General features: G+C 51.7%; 1 protein-coding gene across 2 annotated transcripts in view; it reads left to right on the forward strand.

Moving 5' to 3' along the window:
- The window catches only part of LOC140724305 (sodium-coupled neutral amino acid transporter 7-like), a 68,505-nt gene that overhangs the window by 39,976 nt on the left and 5,069 nt on the right, over nt 1-23,460 (forward strand). For both annotated transcript variants that reach the window (XM_073038758.1, XM_073038759.1), the window contains exons 9-10: nt 4,351-4,550; nt 5,639-5,693. In XM_073038758.1, the coding sequence (XP_072894859.1) occupies nt 4,351-4,550; nt 5,639-5,693 (255 nt within the window). The remainder of the gene's footprint in view (nt 1-4,350; nt 4,551-5,638; nt 5,694-23,460) is intronic.

Genomic DNA, 23,460 nt, shown 5'->3' on the forward strand with positions numbered 1-23,460 from the left:
ATTTCCAGCAGCTGCGGATTTGCTCTTGTTTGTGAGGTGTGATGTGCCCCTGCCCCAGGTGGGTAACTGGATGAACTTGTTGTCGATGGTGCACATGGCCGCCTTGGTTGCCATGATTGTGCTAGCGTAACCGTGGCGATGGGTTGAGTTTTGAGCTGGGGGTAGGTAGAAGGACAGGTTCACCTTTCCTAATGCAGGGCAGGCATCTGTGGTGATTGCTTGTCATAATGGAAATCAGGCTAAACCTGAGAGTGTGGAAGAAACTTAGTGACCCACTTGGACCAACGAGGTTGCTGCCTTTGAATGAGAGGAATGCAGTGCAGAGTTCAGCAGACTGTGTCGTTGTTAGTCCAGGCATAGAGAGCATGCTGAGGGCCCCAACAGGAACTCAGTAAGCCCTGGTACTGGAAAGGGAGTGGCTGTGAGGATCCACGCTTGTCGGGCTGACCCAGTTTACTGCACGACTATGTCAGCTGGAAGTACGAGGCTCCGTCAGTCGGTGTTCAAGCTGCAGGGTCCTATCATCAGCTAGTCCAAGGTCAATCCCAGACCTTCAAACACTGCTCCCTCCCTCTGTCCCCCTAAAGGGGCAAGGCAGCAGGGGGAAAACACTGCTCCCTCCCTCTGTCCCACTGCTCCCTCCCTCTGTCCCACTAAAGGGGCAAGGCAGCCGGGGAAAACACTGCTCCCTCCCTCTGTCCCACTAAAGGGGCAAGGCAGCCGGGGAAAACACTGCTCCCTCCCTCTGTCCCACTAAAGGGGCAAGGCAGCCGGGGAAAACACTGCTCCCTCCCTCTGTCCCACTAAAGGGGCAAGGCAGCAGGGGAAAACACTGCTCCCTCTGTCCCACTAAAGGGGCAAGACAGCAGGGGAAAACACTGCTCCCTCCCTCTGTCCCACTAAAGGGGCAAGGCAGCAGGGGGAAACAATGCTCCCTCCCTCTGTCCCACTAAAGGGGCAAGGCAGCAGGGGGAAAACACTGCTCCCTCCCTCTGTCCCACTAAAGGGGCAAGGCAGCAGGGGGAAAACACTGCTCCCTCCCTCTGTCCCACTAAAGGGGCAAGGCAGCCGGGGTAAACACTGCTCCCTCCCTCCCTCTGTCCCACTAAAGGGGCAAGGCAGCCGGGGTAAACACTGCTCCCTCCCTCTGTCCCACTAAAGGGGCAAGGCAGCCGGGGAAAACACTGCTCCCTCCCTCTGTCCCACTAAAGGGGCAAGGCAGCCGGGGGTAAACACTGCTCCCTCCCTCTGTCCCACTAAAGGGGCAAGGCAGCTGGGGGAAAACACTGCTCGCTCCCTCCCTCTGTCCCACTAAAGGGGCAAGGCAGCCGGGGGAAACACTGCTCCCTCCCTCCCTCTGTCCCACTAAAGGGGCAAGACAGCCGGGGGAAAACACTGCTCCCTCCCTCTGTCCCACTAAAGGGGCAAGGCAGCCGGGGGAAAACACTGCTCCCTCCCTCTGTCCCACTAAAGGGGCAAGGCAGCCGGGGGAAAACACTGCTCCCTCCCTCTGTCCCACTAAAGGGGCAAGGCAGCCGGGGTAAACACTGCTCCCTCCCTCTGTCCCACTAAAGGGGCAAGGCAGCCGGGGAAAACACTGCTCCCTCCCTCTGTCCCACTAAAGGGGCAAGGCAGCCGGGGGTAAACACTGCTCCCTCCCTCTGTCCCACTAAAGGGGCAAGGCAGCCGGGGGAAAACACTGCTCCCTCCCTCCCTCTGTCCCACTAAAGGGGCAAGGCAGCCGGGGAAAACACTGCTCCCTCCCTCTGTCCCATTAAAGGGGCAAGGCAGCCGGGGGAAAACACTGCTCCCTCCCTCCCTCTGTCCCACTAAAGGGGCAAGGCAGCCGGGGTAAACACTGCTCCCTCCCTCCCTCTGTCCCACTAAAGGGGCAAGGCAGCCGGGGTAAACACTGCTCCCTCCCTCTGTCCCACTAAAGGGGCAAGGCAGCCGGGGAAAACACTGCTCCCTCCCTCTGTCCCACTAAAGGGGCAAGGCAGCCGGGGGTAAACATTGCTCCCTCCCTCTGTCCCACTAAAGGGGCAAGGCAGCTGGGGGAAAACACTGCTCGCTCCCTCCCTCTGTCCCACTAAAGGGGCAAGGCAGCCGGGGGAAACACTGCTCCCTCCCTCCCTCTGTCCCACTAAAGGGGCAAGACAGCCGGGGGAAAACACTGCTCCCTCCCTCTGTCCCACTAAAGGGGCAAGGCAGCCGGGGTAAACACTGCTCCCTCCCTCTGTCCCACTAAAGGGGCAAGGCAGCCGGGGAAAACACTGCTCCCTCCCTCTGTCCCACTAAAGGGGCAAGGCAGCCGGGGGTAAACACTGCTCCCTCCCTCTGTCCCACTAAAGGGGCAAGGCAGCCGGGGGAAAACACTGCTCCCTCCCTCCCTCTGTCCCACTAAAGGGGCAAGGCAGCCGGGGAAAACACTGCTCCCTCCCTCTGTCCCATTAAAGGGGCAAGGCAGCCGGGGGAAAACAATGCTCCCTCCCTCCCTCTGTCCCACTAAAGGGGCAAGGCAGCCGGGGAAAACACTGCTCCCTCCATCTGTCCCACTAAAGGGGCAAGGCAGCAGGGGAAAACACTGCTCCCTCCCTCTGTCCCACTAAAGGGGCAAGGCAGCAGGGGAAAACACTGCTCCCTCCCTCTGTCCCACTAAAGGGGCAAGGCAGCAGGGGGAAAACACTGCTCCCTCCCTCTGTCCCACTAAAGGGGCAAGGCAGCCGGGGAAAACACTGCTCCCTCCCTCCCTCTGTCCCACTAAAGGGGCAAGGCAGCCGGGGTAAACACTGCTCCCTCCCTCTGTCCCACTAAAGGGGCAAGGCAGCCGGGGGAAACACTGCTCCCTCCCTCTGTCCCACTAAAGGGGCAAGGCAGCAGGGGAAAACACTGCTCCCTCCCTCTGTCCCACTAAAGGGGCAAGGCAGCCGGGGTAAACACTGCTCCCTCCCTCTGTCCCCCTAAAGGGGCAAGGCAGCCGGGGGTAAACACTGCTCCCTCCCTCTGTCCCACTAAAGGGGCAAGGCAGCAGGGGAAAACACTGCTCCCTCCCTCTGTCCCACTAAAGGGGCAAGGCAGCCGGGGGAAAACACTGCTCCCTCCCTCTGTCCCACTAAAGGGGCAAGGCAGCCGGGGGAAAACACTGCTCCCTCCCTCTGTCCCACTAAAGGGGCAAGGCAGCCGGGGGAAAACACTGCTCCCTCCCTCTGTCCCACTAAAGGGGCAAGGCAGCCGGGGGTAAACACTGCTCCCTCCCTCTGTCCCACTAAAGGGGCAAGGCAGCCGGGGGAAACACTGCTCCCTCCCTCTGTCCCACTAAAGGGGCAAGGCAGCCGGGTTAAACACTGCTCCCTCCCTCTGTCCCACTAAAGGGGCAAGGCAGCAGGGGGTAAACACTGCTCCCTCCCTCTGTCCCACTAAAGGGGCAAGGCAGCCGGGGGTAAACACTGCTCCCTCCCTCTGTCCCACTAAAGGGGCAAGACAGCAGGGGGAAAACACTGCTCCCTCCCTCTGTCCCACTAAAGGGGCAAGACAGCAGGGGGTAAACACTGCTCCCTCCCTCTGTCCCACTAAAGGGGCAAGGCAGCCGGGGTAAAACACTGCTCCCTCCCTCTGTCCCACTAAAGGGGCAAGGCAGCCGGGGTAAACACTGCTCCCTCCATCTGTCCCACTAAAGGGGCAAGGCAGCAGGGGTAAAACACTGCTCCCTCCCTCTGTCCCACTAAAGGGGCAAGGCAGCCGGGGGTAAACACTGCTCCCTCCCTCTGTCCCACTGAAGGCAGGTGCAGCTTGAGCCGAGTCGAGTGTAGTGGAGCAGGTGAGTGAAGTTAATCCATGTTCAGCCGGGTGAGTGGTGGAGGAGAGCCAGTTGGGCCTCTTGCTTTTGACGGAGGAGGAGTGTACTCGGGACCTTGTCTTGTGTGGGATAGAGGGGCGAGAAAGGAACTGGGAGCTAACGAATGGGAGAAGGGTTGGGGATGTCGTGAATACAGTGTGGAAGGGGCTGGGCCAAGGTGAAAAGATGGGGGTCAAGGTAGGAAAAGTTGGAGTTGGTTTATTAATGTCACAATTACTGAGATACAGTGAAAATCTTGTCTTGCATACTGTTCCTGCACATCAGATCATTACAGCGTGCACAGAGGTAGAATAATGCAGTGTAAAAACTACAGAGAGGGTGCAGTGCAGGTAGGCAATAAGGTTCAAGGTCATAACGAGCTGAATTGTTAGGTCAGTGGTCCCAGCGGCACACTTGGGGCAGAAAGCATTCTGAAACAACGGTCCTATTTGTGAATTTGAGGCAGGAGTTGGAAGTGGGGCTCGTGTCAGTGACTGTCATCTCCTCTCATTCAGGGCTGTGATTGAAGGCCTGTGGCTCCGTTACAAGGGAGAGGCCCTGGAGGTGGACAGGTATCGAGAGAGACGGCGACGTATACTCCAGACAGTGACCTGGTTTGTGCTGACCCTGATTCTGGGCCTCTTCATCCCAGACATCGGGAAGGTGATCTCTGTTATCGGGGGATTGGCTGCCTGCTTCATCTTGGTGTTTCCAGGTACAGGGCACGTGGGTGGGGGGGAGCGTGGGGCGGGGCATTGTAGGCAGGAGGCTGTGTGTGTGACAGCAGGGTCAGCAGTAATGCTTAATACAGCATTACTGGGTGGTCACACTGGGCTTGTGGGGCTGTGGTGGTCTGTGGGGAGAGATCGCGACAGCAATCAGCTGAGGGTGAAAATCAAGAGAAAGCTGTAGACACTGGAAATCTGAGGTAAAAACGGAAGCATGCGGGGGAAAACTCGGGTCAGGCAGGATCTGCGGAGAGGAAATGGTCGCTTCTTGGGGAATGGAGATGTTGAATCCTGTAGCATGCAGCAGTGGGGTAAAAGACGATTTGGGGGGTGGGTTGGAACTAGCACCCAGCGGGAGTTTGTGTTACACTGGGATATGGGAGAGCAACCCAGGGGTTCTCCTCCCAAACCCACGTATTTCCTCGAGAGCTGAGCAGGGCACTTGTGAAACCATTCCTCATTGTAAGTGACAAGGCTCGTGCAGAGCACTACTCAAAAGGCCGAGGTGGAGAAGCGCAGTGATCTGGAGCCATTGGCTGCAGCCATGTGCAGTTAGATTCAGCAGTAACAGTACAGTAGAGAAACAGGCCTTTCAGCCCATCTTGCCTGTGCTGGCCTTATTGCCAAATTAAGCTAATCCCATCTGCCTGCACACGATTCCTATCCCTCCATTGCCTTCCTGATCCCATGTCTGTAAATGACATGGCTGCCATGACGGATTCTGCCACCCCACCACACCTTTTGGGGGAAGAAACGTGCCACTTGGATCTCTTTTGAACTTTACCCTGCCTATAAATTTCTGTCAGATCTCCCCTTGGCCTCCACCGCTCCAGGAACCACTTTAGCTAATACCCCCCGGTCCAGGCAGCATCCCAGTAAACGTCATCTGTACCCCCCTCAAACCCTCCATGTCCTGTAGTGAGGTAACCAGAGCTGTGTGCTCTGCTCCGCATGGGGAAAAGTGCCTGGCACTCGGTTCCTAGCTTGGGTTAGCGATTGAGGGGATGTGGGGCAGCTGGCGGGAGTGAGGAGTGTCAGAGCGGGTCACTGTTAATGTGGTTTTCTGTGCCCTCAGGCCTCTGTCTGATCAAAGCAAAGCTCTGTGAGATCCAGCAGTTCAACTCTGCCAGGTAAATACCAACGGAGGCACCCGGGGCACTGATTCCTTCGTCTTGAACTATACTTTTCCCACATCCACCCTGACAAGTGACCTGATTATCAGAGTGATGACTGGGGCAGGGGGGTGCACTGAGACGAGGAGAAGGTTATTACTGACCTGACGAGGGAGGGGGCATCTTTACGTTGTTCCCAGGCAGTCAGCAGAGCTGGAGGAGGGCCTGTTGAGTTAATGGCAAGAGTGGAAAGGGCCTGTTGGGGAGAGAGTTCTCTTGGGGTTGTGCACTGAGTTTTGGGGTAAGGGTAGGTGGTGTTGTAGTGAAAGTTTCAGAGAAGGGTTTAAAGCCATAAGACGAGCAGAATCAGGCCATTCAGTCCATCTAGTCTGCTCTGCTATTCCATCATGGCTGATTCAGTCCCTCTCAGTACCATTCTGCCCGTAACCTTTCACACTCTGACTAATCAAAAACCTACCAACCTTCACCTCAAATACACCAAATGACTCAGCCACCTGTGACAATGAATTCCACAGACTCACCACCCTCTGGCTAAAGAAATTCCTCCTCATCTCCATTCTAAATAGGCGTCCCTCTGTTCTGAGGCTGTACCCTCTGGTTGTAGGCTCCCCCACCAAAGGAAACATCCTCTCCGCATCCACTCTACCAAAGCCTTTCAACATTTGATAGGTTTCAATGAGATAACCCCTCAGTCTTCTAAATTCCAGTGTTCCCAGAGCCATCAATTGCTCCTCATACGATAAACTTTTCATTCACTTAATCATTCTGATGAACCTCCTCTGAGCCCTCTCCAATGTCCACATATCCTTCCTTAAATAAAGGGCCCAAAACTGCTCATGATGCTCCAAGTGAGACCTTCTCATCAGTGCCTTATTTCTTCTACCGACGTGCATGCCGATGCTCGACCCGTACCAGTACCTTCCCTGAGCTCCTATCCAGTTCAGCAGCCTCGTGCAAAGGCCTTCTGAAAATCCAAGCGCACAGCATCCACTGATTCTCCTTTCTCTCTTCTGCTTGTTACTACTTCAAAGAATTCCAACAGGTTTGTCAGGCAAGATTTTCCCATAAGGAACGTATGGCCTATCATCATGTGCCTCCAAAATCACATCCAAAATCATCTCCAACGTCTTCCCAACCTTTGAGGCCAGGCTAACAGGCCTATAATTTCGTTACTTCTACCTCCCTCCTTTCTGGAAGGGTGGAGTGATATTTGCAGTTTTCCAGTCCTCCAGAACCATGCCACAATCTCAAACGAGAGAAAATCTGCAGATGCTGGAAATCCAAGCAACACACACAAAATGCTGGAGAAGCTCAGCAGACCCGGCAGCATCTATGGAAAAGAGTAAACAGTCAATGCTTCAGGCCAAGACCCTCCTTCCGTTCTGATGAAGTGTCTCGGCCTGAAACGTCAACTGTATATAATGTAACTGCTGCCTAGCCTGCTGAGATTCCGTGCTAGAATCTATTGAGTCCTGAAGGACCATTACTAATGCCTCTACAACCTCTTCAGCCACTTCTTTTGGAACTCTGGGGTGTCGTCCATCATGTCGAGGTGACTTGTCAGACTTGTCAGTTTCCAAAGTACCATCTCCCTAGAAATGGCAACTGTACTCATTTCTGCCTCTTGACACTCTTGAACTTCCAGCTTTCTCAGCGAGGACTGATGCAAAAGACTTATTCAGTCAGTGTTACTTTCCAGCAGTCCAATATCTTCTCTCCCCTTTCTTTTACTCTGTTTATATCTGGAAAAAAAAACATTGGTATCATTTTTGATATTATTGCTAAGTTTACCTTCCTGTTTTATCTTTTCCCTCCCTTATGGTTTCTTTTAAATGCCTTCTGTTGGTTTCTAAAACTTTCCCAAACCTCGAACTTCCCACTAATTTTCCTCAATTATATGTCCTCCCTTGTGCTTTTATGTTGGCTTTGATTTGTCAGCCACGGTTGCATCAACCTGCCTTTAAAATACTTCCTCTCCTTTAGGACGTACTATCCTGCACCTTCCGAATTGCTCCCAGAAACTCCAGCCTCTGCTGCTCTGCCGTCATCCCTGCTAGTGTTCCCTTCCAATCAACTTTGGCCAGCTCCTCCCTTATGCCTCTGTAATTCTCTTTACTCCACTGAAATATTGATAAATCTGTCTTCAGCTTCTCCCCCGAGGGTAAATTCTGTCATTATCATTGTTTCCTAAGAGTTCCTTTACCTCTGGTTCAGTCGCATCTGTTGATTTTTTTTCAGCCCACAGAGTCCAAGAGTGAGTTGAAACTTGTTGCTTTGCAGTCATTTATTTAGAGTTTAAACAAAGGAACAGGCGCAGAGCACATGAAACTTAGAAGAACTAAGGATAAAGACAAAGCAATACGAGATGGCGATTTTTGCAGAAACAGACACTTGTACGGAGATGAGGCAAATTCCTGAGAGAAACTTAGAAGCCACACAGGAGTAACTTTTTTAATATATAGCCATTGAAAAATGAAAGATGATAAACCATTATATAACTGTTATCACTTTGTCACCAACATTTGGAGTCTAACTCGTGAAAAATACAGGTCAAAAATACAAATTGTTTATTAGTGAAACTACAAATTCAGTCTTGCATTAATTCAACTATTACCTTATACCTTATTAAAAACATTTAAAAAAACTCTTTCCAACAGCTCTCTAATCATATCCTGTTCATTACACAGCACCCAATCCAGAATTACTGATCCCCGAGCACACGCAATCACAAGATGCTCCAAAATGCTACCTCGGAGGCATTCCACCAATTCTCTCTAGGGTTCAGTGTCAGTCTGTCTGCATATCGAAATCCCCTATGACTAGCACTGTGTTCTTGACGTGCTTTTTCTCTCTCCCGCTGTCATTTGTAGCCCACATCCTGGCTGTTGGTCGCAGGCCTGTAAGTAACTGCCATCAGGGTTTTGCCCTTGCAGTTTCTCAACTCTACCACAAGGATTCTAAACCTTCTGATACGTTGTCACACCTTTCTAAAGATTTCATTTCATTTTCTCACAAGCAGAGCCACTCCTCCTCCTAGGCCTCTCTGCCCGTACTTTCGATATATTGTGTATCCTTGGATATGAAGCTCCTGACTACAGTAGTTTATTTTAGCCATGACTCCGTGATACCCACCTGCCAAGCTGTAACTGCACTACAAGATCACCTACCTGATTCCACATGCTGTGTGCATTGAAATGCCACACTTTCAGTCCCTGTATTTATCTCCCCTTCCATTGTGGTCCCCCTTTTACACTGCAACCCATCCCACTGACTGAAAATTTGCCCAATCACCTGCCTGACCTTCCTGACAGTGTCACTACACGCTGCCTCGGCTTGTAAGCCAACATCCCTGTCCTCAGCCCTATCACTCTTTCCCATCTCCCTGCCAAACTAGTTAAACCCCCCCCCCCCCCCCCCAAACTGCTCAAGCAAACCCGCAAGGATGTTGGTCCGCCCCCAGGTTCAGGTGTAGCCCATCCCTTTTGTAAAGATCACACCTTCCCCAGAAGTGATCCTTAAATCTGAAACCCTGCCCCGCACCAGTTTGTCAGCCACGTATTCACCTGCCAAATCGTCCTATTCTTACTCTCACTGTTGCGTGGCACAGGCAGCAGTCCAGAGATTACTACCCTGATTCTGTTTCTCAGCTTTCCACCGAGCTCTCTTCAGTTCCCTCTGTAGGACCCCTTCTCTCCTCCTCCCTACGTCATCGGTGCTGATATGAACCAAGTCACTGGCTGCTAAGGCTGTGCATGAGCCGACATGCCAGATGTCCTGCATAGAGTTGGGCTGGGGGGTTGGATGCAAGAGCCGGAGAAGATGGGACCTGCTGGGATGGGATCCCGAGCTGTCTGAGCAGGAGATCTCCAGGCAGTCTCAACACTCGACACCAGGCCGGACTCGAAACCGATGGGGCTTAGCGTCATCCCTGAAAGTTTCAGCCATGTGATTTTCTACCCAATGGGGCTGGGGAATGTGGAATATCTCCATCCATCACCGTTCCCTCTCCCTTCGTTATCTTCCTGATGGCACCATGGAACAGCAGCAGCCCACAAAATGCTGGAGGAACCCAGCAAGTCAGGCAGCAGCTACGCAGGGACATTTTGGGCAGAGGCACTTCATGAGAACTGCAAAGAAACGGGGTAGAAGCCAGAATAAGACAGGGAGGGTGGAAGAGTGCAAGTTGGTCCTTTGCCCCTCGAGCCAGTTCACAATGCAACGATGTCACAATGATTAATGACAGTCATTCCTCTCCTTACCTTCCCTTGTACTCCCCCTCCAAACATTCCCCAACAGTGTCACACTCGCATTACCCAGTGAACTTGCACCTTCCCTTGTACTCCCCCTCCAAACATTCCCCAACAGTGTCACACTCACATTGCCCAGTGAACTTGCACCTTCCCTTGTACTCCCACTCCAAACATTGCCCAACAGTGTCACACTCACATTACCCAGTGAACTTGCACCTTCCCTTGTACTCCCATCCAAACAATCCCCAACAGTGTCACACTCACATTCCCAGTGAACTTGCACCTTCCCTTGTACTCCCATCCAAACATTCCCCAACAGTCACACTCACATTGCCCAGTGAACTTGCACCTTCCCTTGTACTCCCCCTCCAAACATTCCCCAACAGTGTCACACTCACATTACCCAGTGAACTTGCACCTTCCCTTGTACTCCTCTCCAAACATTGCCCAACAGTGTCACACTCACATTACCCAGTGTACTTGCACCTTCCCTTGTACTCCTCTCCAAACATTCCCCAACAGTGTCACACTCACATTACCTAGTGAACTTGCACCTTCCCTTGTACTCCTCTCCAAACATTGCCCAACAGTGTCACACTCACATTCCCCAGTGAACTTGCACCTTCCCTTGTACTCCCTCTCCAAACATTCCCCAACAGTGTCACACTCACATTACCCAGTGAACTTGCACCTTCCCTTGTACTCCCTCTCCAAACATTGCTCAACAGTGTCACACTCACATTACCCAGTGAACTTGCACCTTCCCTTGTACTCCCCCTCCAAACATTGCCCAACAGTGTCACACTCACATTACCCAGTGAACTTGCACCTTCCCTTGTACTCCCCCTCCAAACATTGCCCAACAGTGTCACACTCACATTGCCCAGTGAACTTGCACCTTCCCTTGTACTCCCGTCCAAACATTCCCCAACAGTGTCACACTCACATTACCCAGTGAACTTGCACCTTCCCTTGTACTCCCCCTCCAAACATTGCCCAACAGTGTCACACTCACATTGCCCAGTGAACTTGCACCTTCCCTTGTACTCCCCCTCCAAACATTCCCCAACAGTGTCACACTCACATTACCCAGTGAACTTGCACCTTCCCTTGTACTCCCCCTCCAAACATTCCCCAACAGAGTCACACTCACATTACCCAGTGAACTTGCACCTTCCCTTGTACTCCCCCTCCAAACATTCCCCAACAGTGTCACACTCACATTACCCAGTGAACTTGCACCTTCCCTTGTACTCCCATCCAAACATTCCCCAACAGTGTCACACTCACATTGCCCAGTGAACTTGCACCTTCCCTTGTACTCCCCCTCCAAACATTCCCCAACAGTGTCACACTCACATTGCCCAGTGAACTTGCACCTTCCCTTGTACTCCCCCTCCAAACATTGCCCAACAGTGTCACACTCACATTACCCAGTGAACTTGCACCTTCCCTTGTACTCCTCTCCAAACATTGCCCAACAGTGTCACACTCACATTACCCAGTGTACTTGCACCTTCCCTTGTACTCCTCTCCAAACATTCCCCAACAGTGTCACACTCACATTACCCAGTGAACTTGCACCTTCCCTTGTACTCCTCTCCAAACATTGCCCAACAGTGTCACACTCACATTCCCCAGTGAACTTGCACCTTCCCTTGTACTCCCTCTCCAAACATTCCCCAACAGTGTCACACTCACATTACCCAGTGAACTTGCACCTTCCCTTGTACTCCCTCTCCAAACATTGCTCAACAGTGTCACACTCACATTACCCAGTGAACTTGCACCTTCCCTTGTACTCCCCCTCCAAACATTGCCCAACAGTGTCACACTCACATTACCCAGTGAACTTGCACCTTCCCTTGTACTCCCCCTCCAAACATTGCCCAACAGTGTCACACTCACATTGCCCAGTGAACTTGCACCTTCCCTTGTACTCCCGTCCAAACATTCCCCAACAGTGTCACACTCACATTACCCAGTGAACTTGCACCTTCCCTTGTACTCCCCCTCCAAACATTGCCCAACAGTGTCACACTCACATTGCCCAGTGAACTTGCACCTTCCCTTGTACTCCCCCTCCAAACATTCCCCAACAGTGTCACACTCACATTACCCAGTGAACTTGCACCTTCCCTTGTACTCCCCCTCCAAACATTCCCCAACAGAGTCACACTCACATTACCCAGTGAACTTGCACCTTCCCTTGTACTCCCCCTCCAAACATTCCCCAACAGTGTCACACTCACATTACCCAGTGAACTTGCACCTTCCCTTGTACTCCCATCCAAACATTCCCCAACAGTGTCACACTCACATTGCCCAGTGAACTTGCACCTTCCCTTGTACTCCCCCTCCAAACATTCCCCAACAGTGTCACACTCACATTGCCCAGTGAACTTGCACCTTCCCTTGTACTCCCCCTCCAAACATTGCCCAACAGTGTCACACTCACATTACCCAGTGAACTTGCACCTTCCCTTGTACTCCTCTCCAAACATTCCCCAACAGTGTCACACTCACATTGCCCAGTGAACGTGCACCTTCCCTTGTACTCCCCCTCCAAACATTCCCCAACAGTGTCACACTCACATTGCCCAGTGAACTTGCACCTTCCCTTGTACTCCCCCTCCAAACATTCCCCAACATTGTCACACTCACATTACCCAGTGAACTTGCACCTTCCCTTGTGCTCCCCCTCCAAACATTGCCCAACAGTGTCACACTCACATTACCCAGTGAACTTGCACCTTCCCTTGTACTCCCTCTCCAAACATTGCTCTACAGTGTCACACTCACATTACCCAGTGAACTTGCACCTTCCCTTGTACTCCCCCTCCAAACATTGCCCAACAGTGTCACACTCACATTACCCAGTGAACTTGCACCTTCCCTTGTACTCCCCCTCCAAACATTGCCCAACAGTGTCACACTCACATTGCCCAGTGAACTTGCACCTTCCCTTGTACTCCCGTCCAAACATTCCCCAACAGTGTCACACTCACATTACCCAGTGAACTTGCACCTTCCCTTGTACTCCCCCTCCAAACATTGCCCAACAGTGTCACACTCACATTACCCAGTGAACTTGCACCTTCCCTTGTACTCCCCCTCCAAACATTGCCCAACAGTGTCACACTCACATTACCCAGTGAACTTGCACCTTCCCTTGTACTCCCCCTCCAAACATTGCCCAACAGTGTCACACTCACATTGCCCAGTGAACTTGCACCTTCCCTTGCACTCCCCTCCAAACATTCCCCAACAGTGTCACACTCACATTACCCAGTGAACTTGCACCTTCCCTTGTACTCCCCGTCCAAACATTCCCCAACAGTGTCACACTCACATTGCCCAGTGAACTTGCACCTTCCCTTGTACTCCCCCTCCAATCATTGCCCAACAGTGTCACACTCACATTGCCCAGTGAACTTGCACCTTCCCTTGTACTCCCCCTCCAAACATTCCCCAACAGTGTCACACTCACATTACCCAGTGAACTTGCACCTTCCCTTGTACTCCCCCTCCAAACATTCCCCAACAGTGTCACACTCACATTACCCAGTGAACTTGCACCTTCCCTTGTACTCCCCCTCCAAACATTCCCCAACAGTGTCACACTCACATTACCCAGTGAACTTGCACCTTCCCTTGTACTCCCATCCAAACATTCCCCAACAGTGTCACACTCACATTGCCCAGTGAACTTGCACCTTCCCTTGTACTCCCCCTCCAAACATTCCCCAACAGTGTCACACTCACATTGCCCAGTGAACTTGCACCTTCCCTTGTACTCCCCCTCCAAACATTCCCCAACAGTGTCACACTCACATTACCCAGTGAACTTGCACCTTCCCTTGTACTCCCCCTCCAAACATTGCCCAACAGTGTCACTCACATTACCCAGTGAACTTGCACCTTCCCTTGTACTCCTCTCCAAACATTCCCCAACAGTGTCACACTCACATTGCCCAGTGAACTTGCACCTTCCCTTGTACTCCCCCTCCAAACATTCCCCAACAGTGTCACACTCACATTGCCCAGTGAACTTGCACCTTCCCTTGTACTCCCCCTCCAAACATTCCCCAACAGTGTCACACTCACATTACCCAGTGAACTTGCACCTTCCCTTGTACTCCCCCTCCAAACATTGCCCAACAGTGTCACACTCACATTACCCAGTGAACTTGCACCTTCCCTTGTACTCCCCCCCCCAAACATTCCCCAACAGTGTCACACTCACATTACCCAGTGAACTTGCACCTTCCCTTGTACTCCCCGTCCAAACATTCCCCAACAGTCACACTCACATTACCCAGTGAACTTGCACCTTCCCTTGTACTCCCCCTTCAAACATTCCCCAACAGTGTCACACTCACATTACCCAGTGAACTTGCACCTTCCCTTGTACACCCCGTCCAAACATTCCCCAACAGTGTCACACTCACATTCCCCAGTGAACTTGCACCTTCCCTTGTACTCCCCCTCCAAACATTCCCCAACAGTGTCACACTCACATTACCCAGTGAACTTGCACCTTCCCTTGTACTCCCCCTCCAAACATTGCCCAACAGTGTCACACTCACATTACCCAGTGAACTTGCACCTTCCCTTGTACTCCCCCTCCAAACATTCCCCAACAGTGTCACACTCACATTACCCAGTGAACTTGCACCTTCCCTTGTACTCCTCTCCAAACATTCCCCAACAGTGTCACACTCACATTGCCCTGTGAACTTGCACCTTCCCTTGTACTCCCCGTCCAAACATTGCCCAACAGTGTCACACTCACATTACCCAGTGAACTTGCACCTTCCCTTGTACTCCCTCTCCAAACATTGCTCAACAGTGTCACACTCACATTACCCAGTGAACTTGCACCTTCCCTTGTACTCCCCCTCCAAACATTCCCCAACAGTGTCACACTCACATTACCCAGTGAACTTGCACCTTCCCTTGTACTCCCCCTCCAAACATTGCCCAACAGTGTCACACTCACATTGCCCAGTGAACTTGCACCTTCCCTTGTACTCCCCCTCCAAACATTGCCCAACAGTGTCACACTCACATTGCCCAGTGAACTTGCACCTTCCCTTGTACTCCCCCTCCAAACATTGCCCAACAGTGTCACACTCACATTGCCCAGTGAACTTGCACCTTCCCTTGTACTCCCCCTCCAAACATTGCCCAACAGTGTCACACTCACATTGCCCAGTGAACTTGCACCTTCCCTTGTACTCCCCCTCCAAACATTGCCCAACAGTGTCACACTCACATTGCCCAGTGAACTTGCACCTTCCCTTGTACTCCCCCTCCAAACATTGCCCAACAGTGTCACACTCACATTGCCCAGTGAACTTGCACCTTCCCTTGTACTCCCCCTCCAAACATTGCCCAACAGTGTCACACTCACATTGCCCAGTGAACTTGCACCTTCCCTTGTACTCCCCCTCCAAACATTGCCCAACAGTGTCACACTCACATTGCCCAGTGAACTTGCACCTTCCCTTGTACTCCCCCTCCAAACATTCCCCAACAGTGTCACACTCACATTACCCAGTGAACTTGCACCTTCCCTTGTACTCCCCCTCCAAACATTGCCCAACAGTGTCACACTCACATTGCCCAGTGAACTTGCACCTTCCCTTGTACTCCCCCTCCAAACATTGCCCAACAGTGTCACACTCACATTGCCCAGTGAACTTGCACCTTCCCTTGTACTCCCCCTCCAAACATTGCCCAACAGTGTCACACTCACATTGCCCAGTGAACTTGCACCTTCCCTTGTACTCCCCCTCCAAACATTGCCCAACAGTGTCACACTCACATTGCCCAGTGAACTTGCACCTTCCGTTGTACTCCCATCCAAACATTGCCCAACAGTGTCACACTCACATTACCCAGTGAACTTGCACCTTCCCTTGTACTCCCATCCAAACATTGCCCAACAGTGTCACACTCACATTGCCCAGTGAACTTGCACCTTCCCTTGTACTCCTCCTCCAAACATTCCCCAACAGTGTCACACTCACATTGCCCTGTGAACTTGCACCTTCCCTTGTACTCCTCTCCAAACATTGCCCAACAGTGTCACACTCACATTACCCAGTGAACTTGCACCTTCCCTTGTACTCCCCCTCCAAACATTCCCCAACAGTGTCACACTCACATTGCCCAGTGAACTTGCACCTTCCCTTGTACTCCCCCTCCAAACATTCCCCAACAGTGTCACACTCACATTGCCCAGTGAACTTGCACTTTCCCTTGTACTCCCCCTCCAAACATTGCCCAACAGTGTCACACTCACATTACCCAGTGAACTTGCACCTTCCCTTGTACTCCCCCTCCAAACATTGCCCAACAGTGTCACACTCACATTGCCCAGTGAACTTGCACCTTCCCTTGTACTCCCCCTCCAAACATTGCCCAACAGTGTCACACTCACATTGCCCAGTGAACTTGCACCTTCCCTTGTACTCCCCCTCCAAACATTGCCCAACAGTGTCACACTCACATTGCCCAGTGAACTTGCACCTTCCGTTGTACTCCCATCCAAACATTGCCCAACAGTGTCACACTCACATTACCCAGTGAACTTGCACCTTCCCTTGTACTCCCCGTCCAAACATTGCCCAACAGTGTCACACTCACATTACCCAGTGAACTTTCACTTTCCCTTGTACTCCCCCTCCAAACATTCCCCAACAGTGTCACACTCACATTACCCAGTGAACTTGCACCTTCCCTTGTACTCCTCTCCAAACATTCCCCAACAGTGTCACACTCACATTGCCCAGTGAACTTGCACCTTCCCTTGTACTCCCTCTCCAAACATTCCCCAACAGTGTCACACTCACATTGCCCAGTGAACTTGCACCTTCCCTTGTACTCCCCCTCCAAACATTGCCCAACAGTGTCACACTCACATTGCCCAGTGAACTTGCACCTTCCCTTGTACTCCCCCTCCAAACATTCCCCAACAGTGTCACACTCACATTACCCAGTGAACTTGCACCTTCCCTTGTACTCCCTCTCCAAACATTCCCCAACAGTGTCACACTCACATTACCCAGTGAACTTGCACCTTCCCTTGTACTCCCCCTCCAAACATTCCCCAACAGTGTCACACTCACATTACCCAGTGAACTTGCACCTTCCCTTGTACTCCCCCTCCAAACATTCCCCAACAGTGTCACACTCACATTACCCAGTGAACTTGCACCTTCCCTTGTACTCCTCTCCAAACATTCCCCAACAGTGTCACACTCACATTGCCCAGTGAACTTGCACCTTCCCTTGTACTGCCCCCCCAAACATTCCCCAACAGTGTCACACTCACATTACCCAGTGAACTTGCACCTTCCCTTGTACTCCCCGTCCAAACATTGCCCAACAGTGTCACACTCACATTCCCCAGTGAACCTGCACCTTCCCTTGTACTCCCCCTCCAAAAATTGCCCAACAGTGTCACACTCACATTGCCCAGTGAACTTGCACCTTCCCTTGTACTCCCCCTCCAAACATTCCCCAGCAGTGTCACACTCACATTACCCAGTGAACTTGCACCTTCCCTTGTACTCCTCTCCAAACATTCCCCAACAGTGTCACACTCACATTACCCAGTGAACTTGCACCTTCCCTTGCACTCCCCTCCAAACATTCCCCAACAGTGTCACACTCACATTGCCCAGTGAACTTGCACCTTCCCTTGTACTCCCCGTCCAAACATTCCCCAACAGTGTCACACTCACATTGCCCAGTGAACTTGCACCTTCCCTTATACTCCTCTCCAAACATTCCCCAACAGTGTCACACTCACATTGCCCAGTGAATTTGCACCTTCCCTTGTACTCCCATCCAAACATTGCCCAACAGTGTCACACTCACATTACCCAGTGAACTTGCACCTTCCCTTGTACTCCCCCTCCAAACATTCCCCAACAGTGTCACACTCACATTACCCAGTGAACTTGCACCTTCCCTTCTACTCCCCCTCCAAACATTGCCCAACAGTGTCACACTCACATTGCCCAGTGAACTTGTACCTTCCCTTGTACTCCCCCTCCAAACATTGCCCAACAGTGTCACACTCACATTGCCCAGTGAACTTGCACCTTCCCTTGTACTCCCCCTCCAAACATTGCCCAACAGTGTCACACTCACATTGCCCAGTGAACTTGCACCTTCCCTTGTACTCCTCCTCCAAACATTCCCCAACAGTGTCACACTCACATTGCCCTGTGAACTTGCACCTTCCCTTGTACTCCTCTCCAAACATTGCCCAACAGTGTCACACTCACATTACCCAGTGAACTTGCACCTTCCCTTGTACTCCCTCTCCAAACATTCCCCAACAGTGTCACACTCACATTGCCCAGTGAACTTGCACCTTCCCTTGTACTCCCCCTCCAAACATTGCCCAACAGTGTCACACTCACATTGCACAGTGAACTTGCACCTTCCCTTGTACTCCCCCTCCAAACATTCCCCAACAGTGTCACACTCACATTGCCCAGTGAACTTGCACCTTCCCTTGTACTCCCTCTCCAAACATTCCCCAACAGTGTCACACTCACATTGCCCAGTGAACTTGCACCTTCCCTTGTACTCCCCCTCCAAACATTGCCCAACAGTGTCACACTCACATTGCACAGTGAACTTGCACCTTCCCTTGTACTCCCCCTCCAAACATTCCCCAACAGTGTCACACTCACATTACCCAGTGAACTTGCACCTTCCCTTGTACTCCCCCTCCAAACATTGCCCAACTGTGTCACACTCACATTGCCCAGTGAACTTGCACCTTCCCTTGTACTCCCCCTCCAAACATTGCCCAACAGTGTCACACTCACATTACCCAGTGAACTTTCACTTTCCCTTGTACACCCCGTCCAAACATTGCCCAACAGTGTCACACTCACATTACCCAGTGAACTTGCACCTTCCCTTGTACTCCCCCTCCAAACATTCCCCAACAGTGTCACACTCACATTGCCCAGTGAACTTGCACCTTCCCTTGTACTCCCTCTCCAAACATTCCCCAACAGTGTCACACTCACATTGCCCAGTGAACTTGCACCTTCCCTTGTACTCCCCCTCCAAACATTGCCCAACAGTGTCACACTCACATTGCCCAGTGAACTTGCACCTTCCCTTGTACTCCCCCTCCAAACATTCCCCAACAGTGTCACACTCACATTACCCAGTGAACTTGCACCTTCCCTTGTACTCCCTCTCCAAACATTCCCCAACAGTGTCACACTCACATTACCCAGTGAACTTGCACCTTCCCTTGTACTCCCCCTCCAAACATTCCCCAACAGTGTCACACTCACATTACCCAGTGAACTTGCACCTTCCCTTGTACTCCCCCTCCAAACATTCCCCAACAGTGTCACACTCACATTACCCAGTGAACTTGCACCTTCCCTTGTACTCCTCTCCAAACATTCCCCAACAGTGTCACACTCACATTGCCCAGTGAACTTGCACCTTCCCTTGTACTGCCCCCCCAAACATTCCCCAACAGTGTCACACTCACATTACCCAGTGAACTTGCACCTTCCCTTGTACTCCCCGTCCAAACATTGCCCAACAGTGTCACACTCACATTCCCCAGTGAACCTGCACCTTCCCTTGTACTCCCCCTCCAAAAATTGCCCAACAGTGTCACACTCACATTGCCCAGTGAACTTGCACCTTCCCTTGTACTCCCCCTCCAAACATTCCCCAGCAGTGTCACACTCACATTACCCAGTGAACTTGCACCTTCCCTTGTACTCCTCTCCAAACATTCCCCAACAGTGTCACACTCACATTACCCAGTGAACTTGCACCTTCCCTTGCACTCCCCTCCAAACATTCCCCAACAGTGTCACACTCACATTGCCCAGTGAACTTGCACCTTCCCTTGTACTCCCCGTCCAAACATTCCCCAACAGTGTCACACTCACATTGCCCAGTGAACTTGCACCTTCCCTTATACTCCTCTCCAAACATTCCCCAACAGTGTCACACTCACATTGCCCAGTGAATTTGCACCTTCCCTTGTACTCCCATCCAAACATTGCCCAACAGTGTCACACTCACATTACCCAGTGAACTTGCACCTTCCCTTGTACTCCCCCTCCAAACATTCCCCAACAGTGTCACACTCACATTACCCAGTGAACTTGCACCTTCCCTTCTACTCCCCCTCCAAACATTGCCCAACAGTGTCACACTCACATTGCCCAGTGAACTTGTACCTTCCCTTGTACTCCCCCTCCAAACATTGCCCAACAGTGTCACACTCACATTGCCCAGTGAACTTGCACCTTCCCTTGTACTCCCCCTCCAAACATTGCCCAACAGTGTCACACTCACATTGCCCAGTGAACTTGCACCTTCCCTTGTACTCCTCCTCCAAACATTCCCCAACAGTGTCACACTCACATTGCCCTGTGAACTTGCACCTTCCCTTGTACTCCTCTCCAAACATTGCCCAACAGTGTCACACTCACATTACCCAGTGAACTTGCACCTTCCCTTGTACTCCCCCTCCAAACATTCCCCAACAGTGTCACACTCACATTGCCCAGTGAACTTGCACCTTCCCTTGTACTCCCCCTCCAAACATTCCCCAACAGTGTCACACTCACATTGCCCAGTGAACTTGCACCTTCCCTTGTACTCCCCCTCCAAACATTCCCCAACAGTGTCACACTCACATTGCCCAGTGAACTTGCACCTTCCCTTGTACTCCCTCTCCAAACATTCCCCAACAGTGTCACACTCACATTGCCCAGTGAACTTGCACCTTCCCTTGTACTCCCCCTCCAAACATTGCCCAACAGTGTCACACTCACATTGCACAGTGAACTTGCACCTTCCCTTGTACTCCCCCTCCAAACATTCCCCAACAGTGTCACACTCACATTACCCAGTGAACTTGCACCTTCCCTTGTACTCCCTCTCCAAACATTCCCCAACAGTGTCACACTCACATTACCCAGTGAACTTGCACCTTCCCTTGTACTCCCCCTCCAAACATTCCCCAACAGTGTCACACTCACATTACCCAGTGAACTTGCACCTTCCCTTGTACTCCCCCTCCAAACATTCCCCAACAGTGTCACACTCACATTACCCAGTGAACTTGCACCTTCCCTTGTACTCCTCTCCAAACATTCCCCAACAGTGTCACACTCACATTGCCCAGTGAACTTGCACCTTCCCTTGTACTGCCCCCCCAAACATTCCCCAACAGTGTCACACTCACATTGCCCAGTGAACTTGCACCTTCCCTTATACTCCTCTCCAAACATTCCCCAACAGTGTCACACTCACATTGCCCAGTGAACTTGCACCTTCCCTTGTACTCCCATCCAAACATTCCCCAACAGTGTCACACTCACATTACCCAGTGAACTTGCACCTTCCCTTCTACTCCCCCTCCAAACATTCCCCAACAGTGTCACACTCACATTACCCAGTGAACTTGCACCTTCCCTTGTACTCCTCCTCCAAACATTCCCCAACAGTGTCACACTCACATTACCCAGTGAACTTGCACCTTCCCTTGTACTCCTCTCCAAACATTCCCCAACAGTGTCACACTCACATTACCCAGTGAACTTGCACCTTCCCTTGTACTCCTCTCCAAACATTCCCCAACAGTGTCACACTCACATTGCCCAGTGAACTTGCACCTTCCCTTCTACTCCCATCCAAACATTCCCCAACAGTGTCACACTCACATTGCCCAGTGTACTTGCACCTTCCCTTGTACTCCCATCCAAACATTCCCCAACAGTGTCACACTCACATTACCCAGTGAACTTGCACCTTCCCTTGTACTCCCCCTCCAAACATTGCCCAACAGTGTCACACTCACATTAACAAGTGAACTTGCACCTTCCCTTGTACTCCCTCTCCAAACATTGCCCAACAGTGTCACACTCACATTGCCCAGTGAACTTGCACCTTCCCTTGTACTCCCCGTCCAAACATTCCCCAACAGTGTCACACTCACATTACCCAGTGAACTTGCACCTTCCCTTGTACTCCCCCTCCAAACATTCCCCAACAGTGTCACACTCACATTACCCAGTGAACTTGCGCCTTCCCTTGTACTCCCCCTCCAAACATTCCCCAACAGTGTCACACTCACATTACCCAGTGAACTTGCGCCTTCCCTTGCACTCCCATCCAAACATTCCCCAACAGTGTCACACTCACATTGCCCAGTGAATTTGCACCTTCCCTTGTACTCCCCGTCCAAACATTCCCCAACAGTGTCACACTCACATTACCCAGTGAACTTGCACCTTCCCTTGTACTCCCCCTCCAAACATTCCCCAACAGTGTCACACTCACATTACCCAGTGAACTTGCACCTTCCCTTGTACTCCCTCTCCAAACATTCCCCAACAGTGTCACACTCACATTACCCAGTGAACTTGCACCTTCCCTTGTACTCCCCCTCCAAACATTCCCCAACAGTGTCACACTCACATTACCCAGTGAACTTGCACCTTCCCTTGTACTCCCTCTCCAAACATTCCCCAACAGTGTCACACTCACATTACCCAGTGAACTTGCACCTTCCCTTGTACTCCCCCTCCAAACATTCCCCAACAGTGTCACACTCACACTACCCAGTGAACTTGCACCTTCCCTTGTACTCCCCCTCCAAACATTCCCCAACAGTGTCGCACTCACATTACCCAGTGAACTTGCACCTTCCCTTGTACTCCCTCTCCAAACATTCCCCAACAGTGTCACACTCACATTACCCAGTGAACTTGCACCTTCCCTTGTACTCCCCCTCCAAACATTCCCCAACAGTGTCACACTCACATTACCCAGTGAACTTGCACCTTCCCTTGTACTCCCCCTCCAAACATTCCCCAACAGTGTCACACTCACATTACCCAGTGAACTTGCACCTTCCCTTGTACTCCCTCTCCAAACATTCCCCAACAGTGTCACACTCACATTACCCAGTGAACTTGCACCTTCCCTTGTACTCCCCCTCCAAACATTGCCCAACAGTGTCACACTCACATTACCCAGTGAACTTGCACCTTCCCTTGTACTCCCCCTCCAAACATTCCCCAACAGTGTCACACTCACATTACCCAGTGAACTTGCACCTTCCCTTGTACTCCCTCTCCAAACATTCCCCAACAGTGTCACACTCACATTACCCAGTGAACTTGCACCTTCCCTTGTACTCCCCCTCCAAACATTCCCCAACAGTGTCACACTCACATTACCCAGTGAACTTGCACCTTCCCTTGTACTCCCCGTCCAAACATTCCCCAACAGTGTCACACTCACATTGCCCAGTGAACTTGCACCTTCCCTTGTACTCCCCCTCCAAACATTCCCCAACAGTGTCACACTCACATTAACCAGTGAACTTGCACCTTCCCTTGTACTCCCCCTCCAAACATTGCCCAACAGTGTCACACTCACATTACCCAGTGAACTTGCACCTTCCCTTGTACTCCCCCTCCAAACATTGC

The sequence above is a fragment of the Hemitrygon akajei genome, unplaced genomic scaffold (genome assembly GCF_048418815.1).
Source record: "Hemitrygon akajei unplaced genomic scaffold, sHemAka1.3 Scf000186, whole genome shotgun sequence".
NCBI lineage: Eukaryota > Metazoa > Chordata > Chondrichthyes > Myliobatiformes > Dasyatidae > Hemitrygon > Hemitrygon akajei.